The sequence below is a fragment of the Miniopterus schreibersii genome (assembly GCF_964146895.1).
Source record: "Miniopterus schreibersii genome assembly, chromosome: 2".
In the NCBI taxonomy this organism is placed as follows: domain Eukaryota; kingdom Metazoa; phylum Chordata; class Mammalia; order Chiroptera; family Miniopteridae; genus Miniopterus; species Miniopterus schreibersii.
The window spans coordinates 145,760,137-145,784,675 of record NC_138102.1 but is presented as its reverse complement, the minus strand read 5'-3'; the positions used below and the strand labels follow the sequence as shown (position 1 = coordinate 145,784,675).

The following is a 24,539-nucleotide window of genomic DNA, read 5'->3' as shown; positions in this document are numbered from 1 at the left end:
ATTAAGCCTAAAAATCTTTTTTTAAAGATCCACAGATAATTCTGCTGTACAGTGATTCATAGCCTAGATTTGAGAAGCAATATACTGTACCGCATGTGTTTTTAAGCAGTATGATTTTTAAAATATTATTGATTGATAACTTGGTTTTTTAATTTATTTTAGACATGTTAGTGTGTCTAGTTTCTATGGATATTCAGATGTTTGGCCCTGATGCACTAGCTGCAGTAAAACTCGTCGAACATCCAAGTTCCAGTCATCAAGTTTTATCTGAAATTAGGACACAAGCTGTAGAGCAAGTTCAAACCCAGATCCATGTAGCATCTGCCCCAGGTTAGTGTTTTTACATTTTTTTTTTTCAGTGTGTTTATTGATGTGTAAGATTTAATACTAAGAATAAATTTAGATAGACACTCTGGGGAACTGAAATTTTATAATAGAGCAGGCTAAAGGAGAACTGGAGTATGTACTTTAATTTCTTAAATATTACACATTCCGGAAGCAGCAGGAACAAGGTGAGTACAGAAAAACAGGGAAATGAAGTTAAGCAGCATTTTGAGGGGTGTGAGGGGTTCGATTCAGAACTGTGAAAGCAGTAAGAAGTACCCCGAGTGGGTTTCTTATTTGTGATTTTGGTCATTGGAAATTGATAAGCCAGGAATAGGTTAATCATATATTATGTTACAGTTTTCTCAGGTGGTCATCAAAATACATCAGTAAAATACCCCCCTAGTACTTCTAAATCTTGGGCCAAACACCACAGAAGCAGAGCCTAGGATCACTCATGTGTGCATATATACACAAACATATATACAAGCATGTATACTAGCACTTTGCACCTTTCCTAGAGTCCCTTAGGTCAATTCTGTTTAACTCAAATGTGTTTAGTTAAAATTCAGACCTGTCTAATAACTAACAGTCTCTTCAGTTCTTAGACTTCTTTCTTCTGGTTGAGTCATTATTTTTATAGTTTAGCATTCTCAGCCTTTTTGTATAGTGCTTTCTCCACCTTCATTGTCCTAGCAAACACAGTGCCTTTTACCTCACCTGCTCTTCCACTTCTCACTGTTCCCAAGGTATTTCTCTTTCCTTGTATTTTGTTTTTAATAGAGGATGCTCGTTTTCTCACTTGATCTTACCTCTCACTTTGCAGGTAATATGGATGCTGTGTGGCATAAATTTCTTCAAACTTCATAATCCTTCACTTACAAACTTGTCATCTGAACTTCATTCTCCTTCGGCTTCCCCTTGTCTTAGGAAGAGATGTTAACTTATTCTGAATCTGTGCTCTAAATATGTCTTTCCCATCTTCTCATTCCTATGTCTTAACCTCTCTTTTTTTACCTGCTTCTTCCTTTCAGCCTAGAAATACATTCAGATCTTTCTCAACCTCCCACACTATCCTTAAAACAAAAATCTCATTATCCTTAATCTTTAACTACCTCGTTCATTTAATCACCAAATCTTGTTGAGTCTCCCTAAATACCTGGGCATCTTCAATTGCCAGAGCTTATGACTCAGTTCAGGCTCTTATCATATCTCTCTAGCTATCTTGTTCTCCTTTCATTTAATCATGCTCCCAAATCTCTCTTCTACTCCAATAGAATCAAATTATGTAATCTATTTACTCAAAGCATATAATATGTCACATATTTCATTGATTTTTATGTCCTTGAGTAGTAGATGGTAGAGTTGTATCATATGTGCATGTAGCTTACTTGAATTCAACCAACAGACTGGACAAATAATAAAAGGCATGAAAAACAGTTTTGACTACTAACCTATTCAATGAACTTTAACACACAGGCAATAGATGTCAAATAGCCAATGCATATTGGGGGATCAGTGGTCAGAATATTAATGGTTTCTCAGCCTTAAATAAGAAAAGAAACAGTTCATATTGCCAGTTAACTCAGTGGTGGAGTTATGTTTATCCTCAAAGAAACGGAAGATTCAGTTAATTAAGAGCCATAGAGAAACTGTTCAACCAAGAGAGGAATTAATAAATTGTCAGTGATATACTGGGCTATTTGAAGAATATTCAGGGGTATTTTTGATGAAAGCTGCTGTTTTTTGCCTTGTCACTAACCTGCGGCCTTAATGAATGACCCCAACTTAAGATTTTGTCCTCATTTGGCAAATGGACAGAATTAAACATTGAGTTTGTGGCTTGCTCATTTATGTAGTCACTCATTTATAGAAGGTGGGACTAGGTCTCTAAGGACTTGATCAAAAATGCTCTTGGTGAGCACTTTATTATTTGCTCATTATGAATGGCAGCTTTTTAATTATTTGATTAGTTACCATTTATAGTTTGGCTCTCCACCCTGCCTCCCACCTCTGCCCCCCTACTTTGTTTAATACTGCTTTCTTAGGTAATGGTCATCTTCAGATTTTTTTTCTCACTATCTCTCATCACTATGAAAACTTGTGTAATCTTTCACCCATTTTAGGTTGACATCTCAGTTTCTTCATTGTAGTTTAAATAGTTGCAAGTAATATGTTTTTTATGTATATTAAATTGATGTTTTAAAATAAAAGTTAAACATTTTTGTATCCAGTGGAATCTTGATATCATCATCCATTAAAAAAATACGCACAAAATTTTTTTTTTTATATCTTTATTGATTTCAGAGAGAGGAAAAGAGAGGGAGAGAGAGAGAGATAGAAACATCAATGTTGAGAGAGGTGTCATTGATCGGCTGCCTACTGCACGTCCCCCACTGGGGATCAAGCCTGCAACCTGGGCATGAGCCCTGATCGGGAATTGAACCCCAGTCACCTGGATTCTAGGTCATTGCTCAACTGCTGAGCCATGCCCGGCCGGGCCACAAAATCTTAATGTCAGAAATTTTATGATGTCCCTCTTACTCCTTGAACTCGTAGCCATCACCCTATCTATATTTCTCAGCTATAAATGTAGATAATTAAAAATTTTCTATTTCCTGTTACTTATGAAACTTTGTTTAAAATTTTATTACAAGTTTTAGTAATATATAATACATCAAATAACAATAAATACAAATTTTTATAAATAAGTATTAAATAAAAAGTAAAATTATTGGAAGTTCATTTCTTAATGAGATGGACGAAACTTTTTTCCCTAATTCTCTGGAAAGTATTACTCCAGTGTGTCTAGGAATGGATATTTTGAGTTCAGCATCAATTTTATCTGTTTTTTCTTTTTATAAATATAAGTTGGAAACTTAGTTCATGTCAATAAACAGAAGAAGGCAGAACTTAAAATTCTTTGAATTTCTTCAGAATTGTTGGAAATTATTAAAATTATATTTAAGATCTGACAACTTTAGTTCTCCTATGAGTTTGTTGAAATCAAAGAATTAACAGTACTTGACTCAAAAAAGTATTTGTTGCCCAGTCATTAGAGACATTTTATTTTTCTTTATTGAAAATATATCAAAAAGATATGAACAAGATATGACTGTAAATTATACTTGCTACTCTTACTTAGATGTGCCCTGTTTAACCTAATATATTCAAGAAGTGTTAGCACAGTGGTTCTCAACTTTATTGTGCACCAGAATCAACTGATGGGCTTAAACACTGATTTTTAGGCTCCATACTCTTGAGTTTTTGATTCAGGTGGACCTGAGAACTTTCATTTCTAACAAGTTCCCATGAAATGCTGATGCTACTAGTCAGGAAACTACACTTTGAAAACCACTGAGTTAGGAAATTTAAAATATTTTTCATTTTAAGGCCAATACAGTGTTTTTTGGTAAAGTGCTTTTACCATGTACTTGGAATACATTTTTTGTAAAACCTTGGTTTGGCACTGCAGATTTACCTCACTGGATTATGAAAATGTCTGCTATATAACATACCTGATAAAGGTAGTGTTTATTATTAAAAGTATGCTTACTTTTTGTTACTTAGCCTTACTTTCTGTTACTTAGAACAAGTCTACTATTTTTCAAACCAAGAAAGTATGTTAATACATATTCCCGCCTTCCTTATTTCAGAATTATATGCTAATTAAAGTTGCCATGAGATTGTCATGTGAATGAAATAAGATGCCACCACCTTAAAATATTCTCTGTGCTTTACTTATACAAGATTCTGCCTCTGAAGTCATGCATTCTTTGACAATAGTGGAGGGATAGAGGAGGGAAGGATATTAAGCAAAAATTGTCATCACTCTATAATATAGCTGAATTCAGAACACACCAAAGGGCCAAAATACCCAATTTCTAATGCCCAACATTGCCCTTAACTGTAATAAATAAAACACTGGGATAGACAGGAAGTCCTACCATATAATACCTTCGTTAAAAGGACGCTTTGTGGACATTAATGTTTCTCTAATTCTCTTTGGTGTTCCAGAGGTTTTTACATAATAATAGTAATAGCTAACACTTATAGTGCTTACTATGTGCCAGGCATTGTTTTAGTGACTCACATATAAACTCCTCTAATCCTCATGACCTATGAGGTCAATATACTGTTACTTTTCCCCATTTTAAAGACAGAGAAGTTAAGTAATTTGCCCATAGTTACACAGCTAGTGCTGAGTGATAGAACTCTAGAGCCAGCCTCTCTGGTTCCAGTTACACATTAACCATAATTCTGCAGTGCTATTAAGGGTGAGTGAGATTTAAAACTTTCTGTTCCGCCTGGCCGGGTGTGGCTCAGCGGTTGAGCATCGACCTAAGATCCAGGCGATCAGGGTTCGATTCCCGGTCAGGGCACATGCCCGGTTGTGGGCTTGATCAATGACTCTCTCATCATTGATGTTTCTGTCTCTCTCCCTCTCCCTCTCCTTTCCTCTCCCTGAAATTAATAAAGATATATTTAAAAAAATAAAAAAAATAAAACTTTCTGTTCCAAAATGGGAGAAGGGCAATTATCAAAGAGGAGATGATATACTCAGGCAACACAGTTTTAGGGAGGGCTATATAGAAAAGTTGAGTATCTGGAAATTGATTCCTTTTAAAGTATAAGTGCCTTACTGCCCTGGCCTGGTAGCTCAGTTGGTTGGAGCTTCTTCTTGGTATGCCTGAGTTGCAAGTTTAGTCCTGGCCAGGGTACCTGTGAGGGTCAACCAGTGGATGCATGGATAGGTGGAGTAGCTGGTGGATTTCCCCCCCCCTTACCACCTCTCCCCTCCCTCAACTCAATAAAGAAAAAAAACTTGCAAAAAATAAAATAAAAATACTTTAACATAAAAGTGCTTTGTATCCTTTGGAAGGTCTTCAGGTATCCTGAGGAAAATGCTTCTCAGTTTGTAGCCACTTTCATAGTAATTGTTTCCAGATTATATTGTTAATTTAACTGTGGCTGCATCATTCTTCCTTATGCTTGTAAAGTTTCTCATAATATCAACATAATATTTCATGCAGTTGATTGTTAATTGATTCAGTAGATTTTAGTCTAAGTAGGGTATATTCTCATAGTACAATTGATGAAGGAAAGGGAAGATTTCTACATAGGTTCAGGCCCAGAAAGGTATTTTCTGTAACAGTGTTTTCAAGTTAGGAACAGAAAAGCTGAGGTTTCACCAGGAAAATAATTTTGGTTTTAATTATGTTCTAATCCTCATGATTTATGAGGTCAATATACTATTACTTTTCCCCATTTTAAGAAGCAGCCACCTTATGACCAGTGATTCTACTTCTGGGAATTTACCCAAAGAAACTCAACACTAATTTGAAAGAATATATGCACCCCTATGTTCATTGCAGCATTATTTACAATAACCAAATACTACTCTACCCTAAAAAGGAAGGAAATTTTACTCTTTGCGGCAGCATGGATGGACCTGGAGAACATTATGCTGAGTGAAATAAGCCAGTCAGAGAAAGAGAAGCACAAGTACCATATGATTTCACTTATGTGGAATTAAATGAACAAACTGAACTATCAAGCAAAATAGAGACAAGCTCATAGATAGCAGGCAGACAGCTGGGACGCAGGAGAGGTGGAGGGATTGAGTAAAAAAGATAAAAAGAGAGAATTCATGGACATGAATAACAGTGTGGTGATTGTGGGGGTAGAGGGGGAAGAGGGCATAGAGGTATTAAAAGGTGATGGAAAAAATTTATATTTTTAAGAAAATAAAAATTTTTTTTAAAAAAGAAGCAACATACTGCCCTGGCAGTGTAGCTCAATTGGTTAGAGCATTGTCCCCATACACTACTGTTTCGGATTCGGTCAGGGCACATATAAGAATCAACCAACCTCCCAGCTGGCGTGGCTTAGCGGCTGAGCATCGACCTATGATCCAGGAGATCGCCGTTCGATTCCGGGTCAGGGCACATGCCTGGGTTTCGGGCTCGATCCCCAGTGGGGGTCATGCAGAAGGCAGCCAATCAATGACCCTCTCGTCATTGATGTTTCTATCTCTCTCTCTCCCGCTGTCTGAAATCAATAAAGATATATTTTTTTAAAAGAATCAACCAACCAATGCATAAATAAGTGGAACAACAAATAGATGTTTCTCTCAAATCAGTCAGTAAATTTTTTAAAAGCAGCAGCATATCACAGTATGACCTCTGAAATTAATAAATCTGGATTCAAATCCACCATTCCTAACAAAAGGCTTTTCAGCTACACCAGCTCTGCTGTTTCCATCATGTGTTCCTTTGTGAACTTAATCTCTGAGCTTTAATTTTTTCATCTGTAAAATGGGGATAATTAAATTTAGACCTATACATAATAGTACAACGGATATTGTAAATGGCTTAATGCAGAGTAAATGTTCATTAAATGACTGCTATTAGCTGCTATCCCAATGTGGGGAGGGGGGCTAATCAAACAAAGGTTAGAATTGCTTCTGATCATTCACAGATTTGGCTGTGCTGTGGAGTGCCTCTAGTTCCAGTAACTTAGAAATGCATTTGTTCTGTTTGAGGGTTCTGAGAAGTTTTGCTAAAATGTCAACTGCAAAAAAGTGGGTACATTTTATAAGTTTAAAAACTATATCATGCCGATTCAGTGGTGAAATAGTATAATTTTAAATTTTAATATAAATATGTAAGATTCATCTTTATAACTTATAATTTTATATTAACTCATATCTTTAAATTTTTTATTAGTTCCTTTATTATATAGCATAGCATTTCAGCTTATCTTTGTCTTATCTCAGAAATTTTATATATGCCACTTCTAGAGTCAATATTCATCTTTTATCAGAGATGCAATTTCTGATACAATCTGTTTCTGTAACTATAGTGAGAGGTGCTTCTTTAATGATATGTTGAGCTGTGTGGCCTTGGGCTAGTTATTTTAATCACTTTGCGTCTTAGTTTTATCTGTACCCATCGCACAAAAGAATTAAAGATAATGTATGTAAAGTATTTAACCTAGTATCTGACCCATGGGAAAAAGAGTTTATATTAGCAATATAATTCATATTATTGTTATTATTTGAGTGATTGTGGAGTTAAAAAAAAGAAGTGTATATAAAGCACCTAAGACAGTGCCTGGTATAATATGTGCTCCATTATAAGTTTCTTTCTCAAATTTGTACATTTTCGTTATGTTTATAAACCTTTTTAAAAGGTATTTATTGTGACTATTAATTGGTTCAGTATCTATGAACTAAATATGGCATATAGTGACTAAATTTTTTAAAATGATGTAGCTAATGTATTTTTTTCTTTAGCTTCCAGAGCAGTTGTAGCACAGCATGTTGCTCCACCTCCAGGAATAGTGGAAATAGATAGTGAGAAGTTTGCTTGTCAGTGGTAAGTGGTTTATTTCTGTTAAGGCTTTATCTTTGGGAAGAATAAAGCAAAAGAGAAGAGGAAATGTATTTCAGCAGTCATCCTTCGTAGTTAGACTAGAGTATCACTTATACGCAGAATTGACAATGTAAAACCACTTCACCTGTATTTTGGAATTATTTGAAAGAAAAATATTCAGAATTATAATAGTCTTTGACTAGGATTTTATTAAATTACACCACCTAACTTCTTTTCAGAGTAAAATTTGTGCTAAAAAGTTATCTTTGTAGAAAATAATATTTGTCAGATTGTAGAATTTGTTTTTCTTCTTAAGTTAAGGTTTTAGTAAAACTGAATTGGACTAACTAAGAAAACCACATTTTGTTAAATGTCTCTTTTTTCTAATCAAAAGCAAAACTTATTCAATGCTAGTTAATTTTTTTCTTTTTGTGAATAAGGGGAAACTAATCAAATGACAGACTAGCCAGTTTGTCTATATTGAAATAATCAACTTTGAAAACAATATTTTCTTGAGATGATTGAGTAGTTATGTATCAGCCATTTTCTGAAGAAGAAGAAAAAGGTTCGATTTCATTTTGTCTTGGATAGTTACCTCTACATTATTTATGAATTTTAACTTAAATTCTTTAGAAGATTAACAGACTGAAATAAAGATTATTTTCCAGTGATGTATTACTTTTAAAACTTTCTTTCCTTGACCCCTTTCCCTATTATCCGACATTATTTGTTTCCCATTCCATGCTTCTGTCCCTCTATGTTCCGTATTTTTGGTGCTTTCATATCTTTGTTCCTATGACAAATTTCTCTAGACTTTTCCACTTTACTTAAATTAGGCTTATGGTTTTAAATATCTCTAATTATTTGCTTACCTCACATTCTATATTGTTACACCATGACCCTTTATACTTGATGAATCTCTTCCAATAATGTTTGGAAATGTTTATCTTCTACATTGAAACCAAAACAACTTTTATGTATCTAGTCATTTTGAAAACTCTGTACTCAAAGTATTATGAAAGTTGAAAAAAGTATGTACCAAATCCACTGTAAAATGTATGGTGTTAGGTATGGATTTGGTCTTATAAATCTTAGTTGCACATTTCTGCTATTTCGGGGGGGGAGGAGAGACTCATTTTACCATTATTTTATCATACTTGTTATTTGATGCAGTTTATAAGAAACAGCTTAAGTCGGCCTGTTACATTGTATAGTGAGTCCCAGGAGGAGTCCTGGAAGGATAACTAGGCCTCTAATCCTAACTTATAGATGGAAGTCTCTGTATGAAAAAGACAAACTGAAGTTTGAATTAATTTGTACAGGATTAAGAATAGAAGTCTCTGAAGTAGGGAATGGGAGTATGTAGCATTAGCTCATAATTGGGAACTTCTGTTATATTTTGATTATTACAAGACAGGAACCTGAATAGGTATTCACTAAATAAAACTATCTGTTGCCAATAGACCAAACCTACTCTCTCTGGAATATGAACAGTTTTTATTTTGTTGTTAATGATGTTTTGTGCTAAAATAAGTATGATTAAATAGCTGATCTTTTTATTTAGTCTGTCTAAAACCTAGCATGTATTTTTGCTAATAATATGTGAAACAGTAAAATTTGACTAGGCGTAATTATTAGTTTAAAATACATTGCCTTCACATAGTTTTAGCATACTTAAATATAGACTCCCCTTTAGTGTATTGCATAATGCCATTTACTTTTCTCCTCTTTTAGGCTAAATGCTCATTTCGAAGTAAATCCAGATTGTTCTGTCTCTCGAGCAGAAATGTATTCTGAGTACCTGTCAACTTGCAGTAAATTAGCTCGTGGTGGAATCCTAACATCAACTGGATTTTATAAATGTCTTAGGTAGGATACATAGTTCTTAACTTTAAATAAAGTTAATTTACATCACTTACAACACCTCTTGTTCTTGAGAAAATACCATCTATATTGTTTTAAATATCTCCATACTTAAAATTTCATATGGTTAGGTTGCAGTATGGGGAAAGTTTAAATACAGGGGAATTTTGGACATTACACCTGGTGTCTATGTTTGAACATTATGAAGTTTATCAAAGAAAGAGAAGGAAGAAATTAAGTTTGGTTTTTTTCTACCTACTTTTATATGTTAAAGACTTGACTTTTACCCTTTTTAATCTTGAATAATAGTCTATAACTAACACTCTTCAAATATTAAGGCTCTTTGACATTTTGCAAAGTTCATAAAATAGGCATTGCCTAAATGCAGCTCTTTTGTTAATTATATATGCAGTAGAATTGTTAAAAACCTAACAATGTTAATAAATGATGATTTTAAAAACTGGAGAATTGATCTTTTATATTTCTTTCTCTGCTTCCCACCCTTACAGAATTATAGCTGCATGAATCATACTGATTTATACATAAGTAGCAATGAATATACTGCTGATGTTTGTGTAAACATTGTTAGAAGTTAGGTTTTTTTGCTAGTATGCTAGTTATCAAAACTCAGTATTGTATACTTTACAGAACGGTGTTTCCAAATCATTCAGTGAAGAGAGTGGAGGATTCCAGTAACAGTGGGCAGGCACATATTCATGTAGTGGGAGTAAAACGGAGGGCTATACCACTTCCCATTCAGATGTACTATCAGCAGCAACCAGTTTCTACTCCTGTTGTTCGTGTTGATTCTGTTCCTGATATATCTTCAAGTCCTTCACCTGCAGGTATTGATTTTTATTGTTTTAAATATTACCAAGTTAATAAAATGTATATTGTATACATTAAAATGTATAACTTTTCCTTGTTTTTCCAGTAGCATTTTCTATTATTTAATCATATTCATATGATGCAAAGTTGTTAGATTTTTTTTTTCTTTAATATATCTTTATTGATTTCCGAGAGAGGAAAGGAGAGGGAGAGAGAGAGAGAGAGATAGAAACATCAATGATGAGAGAGTCATTGATCGGCTGCCTCCTGCACGCCCCCGACTGGGGATTGAGCCCACAACCCGGGCATGTGCCCTGACCCGGAATCGAACCCCAATCGGCTGGATCCTAGGTCGACGCTCAACCACTGAGCCACGCCTGGCCGGGCTGTTAGATATTTTCTTAAAACTATTTTCTCTTGTCTTGAGTAATATAATTCCTACATGCAGCTTTTCAGTCATTTCATTATAAATTTTGACTTTCCCTCTATATTTTCAGGACTCCCTCATGGACCACAAACCGTAGGAAACCATTTTCAGAGGACTCCTGTTACCAACCAATCTTCAAATTTGACTGCAACACAAATGTCTTTTCCAGTACAAGGTGTTCATACTATGGCACAGACTGTTTCAAGAATTCCACCAAATCCTTCAGTTCATACCCACCAGCAGCAAAATGCTCCGGTGACTGTCATTCAAAATAAAGCTCCAATTCCTTGTGAAGTCGTTAAGGCTACAGTAATCCAGAATTCTATACCCCAAACAGCAGTTCCTGTTAGTATTGCTGTGGGAGGAGGAGCTGCACAGAGTTCTGTGGTTCAGAATCATAGTACAGGGCCACAGCCTGTTACAGTTGTAAATTCCCAGACATTGCTTCACCATCAATCTGTAATTCCACAACAGACTCCATTACACACAGTGGTACCAGGTCAGATACCTTCTGGCACTCCTGTTACTGTAATCCAACAAGCTGTCCCACAGAGTCATATATTTGGCAGAGTACAGACCATACCAGCATGTACTTCTACAGTTTCACAGGGTCAACAGTTAATCACCACATCACCCCAACCTGTGCAAACTTCATCTCAACAGACATCAGCTGGTAGCCAGCCACAAGACACTGTTATCATAGCACCTCCTCAGTATGTAACAACTTCTGCATCCAATATTGTCTCAGCAACTTCAGTACAGAATTTTCAGGTAGCTACAGGACAAATGGTTACTATTGCTGGTGTCCCAAGTCCACAACCCTCAAGAGTAGGGTTTCAGAACATTGCACCAAAACCTCTCCCTTCTCAGCAAGTTTCATCAACCGTGGTACAACAGCCTATTCAACAACCACAGCAGCCAACCCAACAAAGTGTAGTGATTGTAAGCCAGCCAGCTCAACAAGGTCAAACTTATGCACCAGCCATTCACCAAATTGTTCTTGCTAATCCAGCAGCTCTTCCAGCTGGTCAGACAGTTCAGCTAACTGGACAACCAAACATAACTCCATCTTCCTCACCGTCACCTGTCCCAGCTTCTAATAACCAAGTTCCTACTGCCATGTCATCTTCTTCCACCCCTCAGTCACAGGGACCACCTCCTACTGTCAGTCAAATGCTATCTGTGAAAAGGCAGCAGCAACAGCAGCATTCACCAGCACCTCCACCTCAGCAGGTACAAGTACAAGTTCAGCAGCCACAAGTACAGATGCAAGTTCAGCCACAGCAAACAAATGCAGGAGTTGGTCAGCCTGCTTCTGGTGAGTCAAGCCTGATAAAACAGTTGCTGCTTCCAAAGCGTGGTCCTTCAACTCCAGGTGGTAAGCTTATTCTCCCAGCTCCACAGGTTCCTCCCCCTAATAATGCAAGAGCTCCTAGTCCTCAGGTGGTATACCAGGTGGCCAATAACCAAGCAGCAGGTTTTGGAATGCAGGGGCAAACTCCAGCACAGCAGCTATTGGTTGGGCAGCAAAATGTTCAATTGGTCCAAAGTGCAATGCCATCCACAGGGGGAGTACAAACTGTGCCCATCTCAAACTTACAAATATTGCCAGGCCCACTGATCTCAAATAGCCCAGCAACCATTTTCCAAGGGACTTCTGGCAACCAGGTAACCATAACAGTTGTGCCAAATACAAGTTTTGCAACTGCAACTGTGAGTCAGGGAAATGCAACTCAGCTCATTGCTCCAGCAGGAATTACCGTGGGCGGGACCCAGGCAGGAGTTGGACTTCAGGTGCAAACTCTTCCAGCCAGTCAAGCATCTCCAGCTGGACAATCATCTTGTACTGCTACTCCCCCATTCAAAGGTGATAAAATAATTTGCCAAAAGGAGGAGGAAGCAAAAGAAGCAACAGGTTTACATGTTCATGAACGTAAAATTGAAGTCATGGAGAACCCGTCCTGCCGACGAGGAGCCATGAACACCAGCAATGGGGATACAAAGGAAAATGAAATGCAGGTGGGAAGTCTTTTAAATGGGAGAAAGTACAGTGACTCAAGTCTACCTCCGTCAAACTCAGGGAAAATTCAAAGTGAGGCTAATCAGTGCTCACTAATTAGTAATGGGCCATCATTAGAATTAGGTGAGAATGGAACATCTGGAAAACAGAACTCAGAACAAACGGACATGCAGGATATCAAAAGTGATTTGAGAAAACCTCTAGTTAACGGAATCTGTGATTTTGATAAAGGAGATGGTTCTCATTTAAGCAAAAACATTCCAAATCACAAAACTTCCAATCATGTAGGAAATGGTGAGATATCTCCAATGGAACCACAAGGGACTTTAGATGCCACTCAGCAAGATACTGCCAAAGGTGATCAACTAGAAAGAACTTCTAATGGACCTATATTAACTTTGGGTGGTTCACCATCTGTGAGCAGTATACAGGAGGCTTCAAATGTGGCAACACAGCAATTTTGTGGTACTGATTTGCCTAATGGACCTCTAACTTCAAGTTTGAATTCAGATGTGCCTCAGCAACGCCCAAGTGTAGTTGTCTCACCACATTCTACAACCTCTGTCATACAGGGGCATCAAATCATAGTTCCCCACTCAGGATCAAGAGTGTCCCATTCTCCTGCCCTATCATCTGACGTTCGGTCTACAAATGGCACAGCAGAATGCAAAACTGTAAAGAGGCCAGCAGAGGATAATGATAGGGAAACAGTCACAGGAATTCCAAATAAAGTAGGCGTTAGAATTGTTACAATCAGTGACCCCAACAATGCTGGCTGCAGTGCAACAATGGTTGCCGTGCCAGCAGGAGCAGATCCAAGCACTGTAGCTAAAGTAGCAATAGAAAGTGCTGTTCAGCAAAAGCAGCAGCATCCACCTTCATACATACAGAATGTGGTCCCACAGGTAAGTCATTCTGCTATCACATTGTTCTTTTAAAAATTCTGATTTGGAAATACCATTTTAGAGGGAAATGTACTGTTTTTTCATGTTTTACCTTGAAGTTAAGTGTCAGCTCATCGATGTACTCACGCTGTTGTGCTCTTTTATTTTTCTATTTTTTGTAATGTTAAACACTTTTCAATTAACTTAGCACAGCAATTTTCAACCTGTGTGCCACAAAAGGGACACTGGTGTGCCTCAAGAATTTTTAAAACACGCAATACCTGACTAGTCAAGGACACTGACCTCTTTTCCCTTAGATTGTCAAATAAAAAAATGACAACAACCAACACAGTAGCTGTCTGGTGTGAATGAGTCAAATTAATACCTTTTTTTTTTTTTGTCAGATTGGCCGCAAAATTTTAGTAATTAGTTTATATGTGCCGTGAGATGAAAGAGGTTGAAAATCGTGGACTTAGCATGTAGTTTAAAGACTTTTTATGCTGTTATAAATCCAAATTAGTAATTCCATATACCTAAGGTAGAGAAGCATTTGTAACCTAATCTTCGAGAAAATTTTTGAAATGTAACTTAGACTCCTTTTAGAGTTTGGGGTGGGGTAGTGTTGTTGCTAAAATTACTTCAAAAGGGAATTGCTCTATTTGATTTTGGGGGGGGGGGTTTTCGCTCTTTTCAACAGTACTTCTGTAAAGGATTAATCCTATAAGAATTTTATCAAGTGTGTTCTTGTTATATTTACGTATTTAATCAGTTTTTATTTTTTTTTTTAAGTATTATTTATAATTTCAATTTGTTTCAGCTATTTGATACTTTTAATTTCGTATTTCTTACTCCCTTTGCCTCTACTGTCATGTTTCTGCTCTCCCCTTTTTAATATCCACTGTTCCATCTACATGCCTTTGTAAAGAAATGTGTTTTCTCGGTCAGTGCTACTACATTAAGGGTTCAGTTAGCCTATAAAGATTTTAAGGACAATCCTAAATGCTGTTTCTTCTGAAAGTAGGGGTTCACTTGACAGTGGTCTCTCACCTATTTCCTGGATTACTTCCCCTTCACTCTTCTTCTCTGTGTTGATGGTGATGATAGCAGATCTGTGGTCATTGTTGGCATTGATGTGGGTAAGGAGTAGGAAGCAAATGAAAGATGAAAGAGCAAAGATTCCCTTGCTTCCAGATAGTTCGTCCATAATATGCATCTTTTCTCATGTGAATGGATAAAGCTGGACAGTGCTGCTTTGGGAGCGTAATGAGATTATAATCCATATGTTAGTATTCTGTAGGTATATTTCAGGATACCTAAATAGGTTAAGTACTCTTCAGTGGATGTTATGAATATGGCAATAATTAATATTGAGTTTTGGTGGAAAATACTAAATCATCTTTACTCAAACTTCTGCAAGTTGAGTTTTTTATTTATTAAACACTAAAAAAATGTTAGTGTAACATCTAGCACATGGTAAACATTCAATTAGTTGGGTTTTTATAATTTTTCTTATGTTTAATAATTTCCTAATTCATCTTGATTATATGCCTGCTGTTTATCATTTTATATTCCTTTATAATTCTAAATAGTTAACAGTAGAGCAAGCCAAATTAGAGAAAAACTCTATTACTAGGGAATTGTTACATCAACCCTTATTTTTTTATATCTTTAATCTTTCAGTGTGGTTATATTCCTTAATGATACCTAAGTAACAAAAACAATAATACCAGCTAAGGCTAGGAACTGTGCACTCAAGCATTTTCTCATTTAATCCTCACAACTCTGTTAGGTGAAAATATTAATTATATTTTAGAGATGAGTCTCCAGGATGCTAAATAACTCACCCAGGGTCACCAGTATGTTGACCTCATATTGGTCACCACAAATATGAAGTGGTGCAAGGACTGAAACCAAAACTCATGCTCTTAACCCATTTCTCCACTATTCTAAAAGGTCCCTTTGTAAAGTTCTAGAAAGCCCTTTTATATCTAAAATACTCATTACTTGAACTGTTATGTTATAGGATGTGAGTAACATTAAATGATAATTTTAGAACATTAATGCTAAAACTCTTTACTTAATACGTTGGACTTATATGCATCTAATTTGAGCCATAAAATTAATCCATTTTATTCCTGATCTCAAAAGTGAGTACTAAACTTAGTAATAAAATAAACTAAATTTTATTTCTCAAATTGGTATTTGGTTGCCATGTAGAAATTTAAAAATTGTAAGGAAAAAGATGTATACATGGTGTCTTTGAGAATGAGAATCAGAAACCAGCATTCTTCTGTATAGTACTTAGCACAGTGCCTGCTACATAGTTAAGTACTCAATAATGGTTCAGGTATATTTATCTTCCTGTATAGGATAAAGGCTAAAAAATGATCACCTGTTCCAGATGACATCATAAGTTTCTTTTTTTTTAAGTTTTTATTGATTTTTTTCTTTTTTAAGAGAGGAAGGGTGAGGGAGAGATAGAAACATCAGTGATGAGAGCAAGTCATTGATTGCTGCCTTCTGCACACCCCCCACTGGGGACTGAGCCTGCAACCCAGGCATATGCCCTGACCCAGAATCGAACCAGTGACCTCTTGGTTCCTGGGTCAACTCCGAGCCGCTGAGTCACTCTGGCCAAGCATAAGTTTCCTTTGAAGGACCTTCTTACGAGCCTGCTAATAGCCCTGGCCAGGTAGCTCAGTTGGTTAGAGCATTGTCCTTATAACACCAAGGTTATTGTGGGTTTGATCTCTGGTCAGGGCACCTGTGGGAAACACCAAAAAATGCAGTCTCTCTCTCTCTCCTTCCTCCCCTCCCTCATTCCCTCTCCCTTTCTCTCTAACATCAATAAATAAAGTTTTTTAAAAAGAGAGTCTGCTAATAGAAAACCATTTTCATTGTTGCCCAAATTCTTTAAATTTCTTTATATACTCTTTTAAAAATTGTGTGTGTGTGTGTGTGTGTGTGTGTGTGTGTGTGTGTGTGTGTGTGTGTGTTTTAGTGATTTCAGAGAGAGGAAGAGAGAGAGAAACATCAGTGCTGCCTCCTGCACACCCCCCCTGGGGATCAAGACCACAACCTGGGCATGGGCCCTGACCAGGAATTGAACCTCAATCTCCTGGATCATGGGTCGGTGCTCAACCACTGAGCCATGCTGGCTGGGCTCTTTATGTACTCTTAAAGTTGCATTTTAGACCTTGGTTTAACACCATTTTACATTTAAATTGGTACCTTAAATGGGTAGATGAAATAGAAGATTTTAAATGTGAATTTTTAGCCAAACCTTATTTTTTTCCACCATTTCAAGGGATCCAGGATGCTACGGAGGCACCTGGACCCCAAGAAGGGACTTCCAGACTTGTAGAATGCTCAAGGGTAGAAAGACTGCAGGGAAATGTCCCTGCTGAGAATAGCCAACAGGTAATCCTTCCTAATATCATTTTTGTTGAGTTTATTCCTTCTCATTCCCCTCCCATTAATCAGCTGTATTAATTTAATTTCAGAAAAAAAAAAATTAACAGTAAAGGAGAACAATATATGAAAGTAAATAATAAGACCATAGATTTTTTATTTCAGTAGTATTTAAATGGGCAGTATATATAAATACAAAATAAATTATACTTACTTTAAAGCAAATTTTTTATTCGTAGTTATTTTTATTCTGTTATATTTGCAAGTTAAAGTGCAGCATACAGGATACCGTTTCTCAAAATCCTACCCTCTTCCACTATTTAGGAATTGATATCTTCTGGAGGTACAAAGAAAAAGGAAAAATGAATTTTAAAAGTGAAATTTTAGTTTACAATATTTACGAAAAGACTTGTCTTTTTCAGGAGCATGTAAAACACATGTTGAACATATGTATGTCTTTTAATTCCATGGTCTGATAACATGTCAAATTCTTGTATGTAAAAATAGTTTACTTAATGATATGCCTATCCAAAGTATCTTTTATATGTTGTTCCCAGTTCTCTGTCCTTCACACATGAATCATTCCTAAAATGGTGCTGTATAAAATTGTGAATATTGATATCTTCCTGGTTCCTTCCTTTCTTTGTGTACTAAACTTCTATGTATTCTTCCTAAGAGTGTAATTTATTTAAAATAGCAACATTTTTTATTCCTGAAATAAAAAATGGCATATAGAAATTTGAACTTAAAATGTTACTCAACCCCTCAGCAAGCAGATCTGTAGCCTTAAGGGGGCAGCATTGAGTCATAACCATAGACCATTTTAGGAAGAGCCACGAGAATAAGATTCAGTGTGTGCATTTTTTAAAGAGTACTGGTGTTCAAATTTGTAGACCAGAAGTACATTGTAATAACTAAGGAAGGCATTACCACTAAACAGTTTTTTTGTTTACATTTCAATGTGTTCTTACAAGAGAGGCTTGGAATGTATTGATTATCTAGATTTACATTTAATAAGAGAATAAAACTTTGTAGTTTAAGAAAATGAGGGAATGTTGGAGCAGAAAGAGCCTTACATGTTATCTTGTGCAAAACCCTCATTTTTTAAGTGTTGAAGTAGGTTTCCCACCCACACAAAGATCATGTGTTTTCTGGTGATTTCTATTATTGTCTTAACTCTGTTCTCTAAAGATCTGTACATTTAGACAAAGTTAGAGTACATCTATTTCTTCTTCCCGAGCATTTAAAACTCTCTCTTCTTATCTCTTCATTAGAATGCACTTTCCTAGTTCCTTCAGTTAGACCTTAGGTATCATGATGTCTGGTTTATTCATCATCTTATCTCAACCAGTTTCATTTTATAAATGGCTTTCAAAATGTGTACCTAGAATTGAACACAGTAGTTTCTTACTATTTAGTAAAGTATTTATTTTGAGAAAAATAGATTATCGTTGTAGTTTTTCTAACAGATTGAAATGTTTAAATTTTAGAATAAATCTAAATTTATTTTAAGGTTTTTAAAGTTTAATATTAATAAGAAAGTAAGGATTTAAGAGCCTCAGATCCCAAATTTTATATCAGGAAATATTAGTGTAATCTAGAATTTTCAGCCATAATTTACTCTTGAAAAGGTGATAAAAGAAAGCAACATTATAATTTCTTATTTTAACAAAGAGCAATATCTTTGCCAAAAAAGAAGAAACTACTACATTAACTAACATTTTAAGTTAATTTGACATATAAAAGAAATCACAAAATTGTTTCATATCCTTTGTGTAATTTTACTTTTCTGGTCACTCACTATGGGAGTTGTGCCTTTTCTGCCTTGATTAAGAAAAGAAATTAGTAGTAAAAATTAGTTCTTTCTCAATAGAGTAGAGCAATGATATAGAATATTTGTCAAGAATGATCATTCCAAAAAACTTTGAAATCTACTTTACATTTCAGTCAGGGTTGTGGTTAATGATTTGGCAAGTCACAGCAAACAATAATGTAAAGAAAAAGTAAACTTTTACATCCTGAAAGAAATATATTTTGCATTCTTATATAAAAGACCTACTTCTTAAACCATAATTTAAATGGTACTTTGAAAAACATGCAGTACAATACAAACAACCTATTTAAAAATTAATTTTGTTGAAAGAAATATATAAATTTTTTGGAGGAATCCTAAAAAGTTACTCATATGGTCAAAGAAAATATAAGTCTTTTCTCCCTTGGTATGTTCTGTAACTACTTTAATTCTTTTTGTTTCATTAACATATTTAGTTCTATTTTTTGTTTGTTTACTTTTTATCGTGAAGCTTCTCAAACATACAGAAAAGTAGACCCAGTAAGCCTCTGTGTATGCAACACCTAGCTTCAAATATTCTCACCATTTTGCCTTTCTAGTTTCATCTACTCCCACCACCCTTATTTTATTCTTTCCTGGAATACTTTAAAGCAAATCCCAAACATTACTTCGTTTTACCAATAAATGCTTCAGTATATATTTCTCTAATAGTTAAGTTCTTTTAAATATACATCTCCCCAATAACAAATCCTACCTAACAAAAATAGTAATTTCTTAATATTCTCTGACACCCAGTTCATGTTGTGTTCCCTAGACAGCTCAAAAAATCCTGGGGTTTTATGTGTTTTAAACAACTTGCTCGAATTAGGATTCACAAGTTTTCTGTACATTTGATAAATGTGTCTTATTTATTCTTAATTTAACACCTTTGTTAACTTCACTAACCCTTACCACATCTCTTATTTGGGGTTAAAATACCCTATGATTCCCTATTATTAAATTTTCTATGTCACACCAGTAAGAGTTCCACAATTAAAAACAAACAAACAAACAACAAATAGGATAAAGATTTGTTCACACTTATCAAAGAAAAATTAAGCTTAATTTACGAATATGTGACAAGATAGTCAATAAAATACCTAATTTTGCCTTTAAGAATTTGCAGGTGAATGATTGTCAGATGCATGTTTCCAGAATTAACTTCTGTTGATAGATATTTGTAGTTGGTGATCTGTTACTGTCCCCAAAGCAGTATTAATCATCTTTCCTCCAAAATTTTGTTTCCCTTCTGGACCTCTCTATTAGAGTAATAATATTAATAGTAACACTTGCCATTTATTGAGAATCTAGAGCTAGGCTCTCCGTGTATAATTTCTCTAGTTTTCCCATCTTCCCATAAGACAGATATTATTTACTCTTTATAGATCAGGGGACTGAGGATCAGAGAGAATAAGTAGGTTGCCTGAGGTCACAAAGCTGGTTAAAAGGCAGATTGAAATTTGAGTCCTGATCTGTGAAGCTGGAAAGTTCACATCTTATCCATGACACACACCTACCCTGCCCTAAAATGCATGTTTTTCATGCATGTAGTATATGTTTTTTCACTAACATTGTAAAATATTAAGGGTGGTATCCTCATCCCAAAAGTAGATTTTTTTTCTTCCTTAGAGCTTAGAACTCAAATGCTTTTATGGCACGGCCAGTGTGTTTCAGTGGTTGCACTTCAGCCCATGTACTAAGAGGTCCCCTGTTCAATTCCCAGTCAGGGCACATGCCCGGGTTGTGCATTCATTCCCCAGCAGGGGGCGTGCAGGAGGCAGCCAACATAAGTTGATGCATCCATGTTTCTATCTCTCCCTCTCTCTACAATCAATAAAAGTATTTAAAAGAAAAGAAAAAAAAGCTGGCTCCGTCCCCATTGGGGGGCGTGCAGGAGGTGGCCGATCAGTGACTTCATCATTGATGTTTCTGTCTGTCTCTCTCCCTTCCTCTCTGAAACCAATAAAGGTATTTTTTTTTAAGTGCTTTTATAACTTCACATTTCTGAGAAGTTTTTCAGCATTTTATTCTCTTCCTTTTTTCACTTTTATGCTATAGCCCTACATGTTTGTGTTTTGTCTGTTTTGGGGGGTGTTTTTTAATGTTGTTATGGCTTGTAATCTAAGGTTTTCAGAAATTTTTAACTAAGTTTTGCCCAACTATTTCCAATGTTTCTTTATAAATGGACAAGTATATTTTCTCAGAGTTCAAACTTATCGCCTTTAAAGAATGCTTCGAAAATGTGCTACCATTTCTATGAGAAATTCAGTATTATTTTGCCCTTTGTCGTATGTTATCAATGAAATCTGAGTTAAGGATTCAAAGAAAATGTATTGCCTCAAATTGTTTTAAGGTATATTATAATTATTTACTTACATGTTTTTCAAAGAGAAAGGGATGAGATATAGAAGGGGGAAAACAGCTTATATTTAAAAGGCTTATACCTACAATTAGAATCCTTTCACATTATTCATCAAGTTATGACTGAGCAACCCTAAAAATTAAAGTTGTTAGTTAAAACAGCTTACTGCAAAATAATATTTACAACATTTTACTTCAATGGTTACATTATCTTTTTAACTCTGGAATTTTCTTTCCTTTTTACCATACACTGTTTTATGTTACATTTATTACAAAATCTAAAAGGAAATATGCAAGGAAGTAATAACTTGTAGTTGAGTTCTTGTAAAGAATATATGTAAGTAAATCAAATGGGTATATTAATAGTAGATTTATTTCCCATTTTAATCTATAATTGTGTTCCTAATTTTATTAATGTAAAAAAATCTTAATTCTAAATAATGTATATTCTGTAGCAATAACAACAATGTGATCTTGCCTCTGTGGTCATATGAAATAAAAGAATCTGACTTCTTAAATATTTTTTGTAAAAAATAGTTATCTTCTTAAATAATATTTTAAATTTATAAAAATTATTTTTTAAAAGATAGTCATTAAATCTACAAGTGTAAATTTCATGTTAGAAGTGCACAACTATCAACATAATCAAATTTATAAGCTTATACTATAAAATATGAATGTTTTCTAATGTCATCTCACAAATTATGCGGTTGTGCTTTTCCACAGAACACTCCTATGACGCCTTCACCAGCTGTACAAGTGCAGAGCCAGCCTAACAGTTCTCAGCCTTCTCCATTCAGTGCATCTAGTCAACATGGGGATTCAGTGAGAAAACCTGGACACAACTTCATGTGTCTGTGGCAGTCTTGTAAAAAGTAAATGGCAATTTTATTTGATATACATAAATGTTCTTTGTTTTCTAATGCTTTTATATTCAAATTTCTGTTGTCTATAGTTTTATGAAAATTTTCTTTTTAAACCATTTTTAGCAGAAATATTTTGTTAATTTAAGAGTGATGTTTACATAGACCCAGTTGCATCTAAGCTAAGAAATTTATATAAATGTCAGAAAGAGCTTCATTGCCTAATGGTAGGTTATTAGGGAATGTATTTCGATATTACTTTTCTTGCTTGCTTGTTTTGTTTTTTCGGTCCTAGCATCTGACATATGTTAGTACCAGATGTGAGTCATGTTGCCTCCCAGGTTCTAACAAAGTAATTTGCAGGAAGTCATAAGTATATCTTGGGTTTTTTTTGTTTTTTTTTTAATTCATTTCATTTTATAATATTTTTAATACTTTTTATTTTTAAATTACAGTTGACATACAATATTACATTAGTTTCAGGTGTACAACCTCATGATTAGACATTTATATAACTTATGAAGTGATCACCCCAATAAATCTAATACCCATCTGATACCATATATAGTTATTAAAATATTATTGACTATATTTCCTATGCTGTACTTGACATCCCCATGACTATTCTTTACCAATTTGTGCTTCTGAATCCCTTTACTCTTTTCACTCATCCCGTAAGCTCCCTCCCCTTTGGCAACCCTAATAATGTTCTCTGGATCTATGAGTGTGTTTCTGTACTTCTTGTTTATTTATTTTGTTTTTTAGATTCCACATGTAAGTGAAATCAGCTGGCACTTTGTCTTTCTTTGTCTGACTTCTTTCAATCACACAATACCCTCTAGGCTTATCCATATTGTTGCAGATGGCAAAATTTCGTTGTTTTATGGCTGAATCATATTCCACTATACAGGGTGGAGCAAAAGGAGGTTTACAGTTGTGAGTATGTAAAACAGAATTATTGTATTATTTTTCATATGACCAACTGTAAAGCTACTTTTGCTCCACCCTGTATGTATATAGCACTTCTTTATTCGTTCATCTGTTGATGGACACTTAAGTTGCTTTTATATTTTGGCAATGGTAAAACGATGCTGCAATAAGCACATGGATGTGTATGTCTTTTCTATTTAGTGTTTAGGGTTTCTTCGAATAAATACCCAGAGTTGGAATTGCTAAGACCTTCTTTGCTCTTGTTATAATCTTTGTTTAAAGTCTATTTTGTCTGGTATAAGTTTTGCTACTCCAGCTTTTTTGTGTGTGTTTCCATTTTCATGAAATAACTGTTTCCATCCCTTTGCTTTCAGTCTGTGTCTTTTCATCTGAAGTGTGTCTCAGATGAAACACAGCATATGTAAGGGTCATGTTTTCTTACATGTCAGTCACCCTACATCATTGGAGCATTTAATCCATTTGTATTTAAAGTACTTGTCCTGGCCAGTTAGCTCAGTTGGTTAGAGCGTTGTCCTGCTATGCCAAGGTTGCACGTTCACTTTCAGGTCAGGACATATACAAGAAGCAACCAATGAATGCATAAATAAGTGGAACAACAAAATCAGTGTTTCTCTCTCTCTTCATCCCTCTCTTCATCCCTCTCTCTCTAAAATCAGTAAATAAAAAATTATTAAAGTAATTGTTGATTTATTGCCCTTTTATTGTTCATATTTTTATCTTTTTTTTCTTTAATATGTCTTATAATACTGGTTTGATGGTCATGAACCCCATTAGCTTTCGATTCTTATCTAGGAAGCTCTTTATCTGTCCTTTGATCCTAAATTATAGCTTTGCTGGGTAATCTTGGTTGCTTTTCATCACTTTGAATATTTCTTGCCAGTCCCTTCTGGCCTGCAAAGTTTCTGTTGAGAAATCAACTGACAGTCTTATGGAAGCTTGCTTGTAAGTAACTAACAACTATTCCTTGCTGCTTTTAAGATTCTCTCTTTGTCTTTAACCTTTGGTATTTTAATTATGATGTTTCTTGCTGTGAGCCTCTTTGGGTTCCTCTTGTTTGGAACTCTCTGTGCTTCTTGGACTTGTAAGTCTATTTCTTTCACCAGATTAGGGAAGTTTTCTGTCATTTTTAAAAATAGGTTTTCAGTTTCTTCTCTCTTTGTTCTCCTTCTAGCACACACATGATTTGAAGTTGTCCCAGAGGCGGCTTATACTATACTCATTTTCTTGAAATCTTTTTTCTTTTTGCTGTTTGAATTGGGAGTTTTTTGCTTCCTTATCTTCCAAATTGCTGATTTGATTCTATGATTCATCTACTCTACTATTGATTTCCTGTAATGTATTTTTCATTTCAGTTATTGTATTCTTCATTTCTGAAGGGTGCTTTTTTATGTTTTCTATCT

General features: G+C 35.1%; 1 protein-coding gene across 2 annotated transcripts in view; it reads left to right on the top strand.

The window, feature by feature from the left end:
• ARID2 (AT-rich interaction domain 2) overlaps positions 1–24,539 on the top strand; it is a 156,801-nt gene that overhangs the window by 95,658 nt on the left and 36,604 nt on the right. For both annotated transcript variants that reach the window (XM_081127109.1, XM_081127108.1), the window contains exons 11-16: positions 163–330; positions 7,622–7,703; positions 9,435–9,569; positions 10,212–10,408; positions 10,889–13,743; positions 22,052–22,200. In XM_081127109.1, coding sequence (XP_080983235.1) covers positions 163–330; positions 7,622–7,703; positions 9,435–9,569; positions 10,212–10,408; positions 10,889–13,743; positions 22,052–22,200 — 3,586 coding nt within the window. The remainder of the gene's footprint in view (positions 1–162; positions 331–7,621; positions 7,704–9,434; positions 9,570–10,211; positions 10,409–10,888; positions 13,744–22,051; positions 22,201–24,539) is intronic.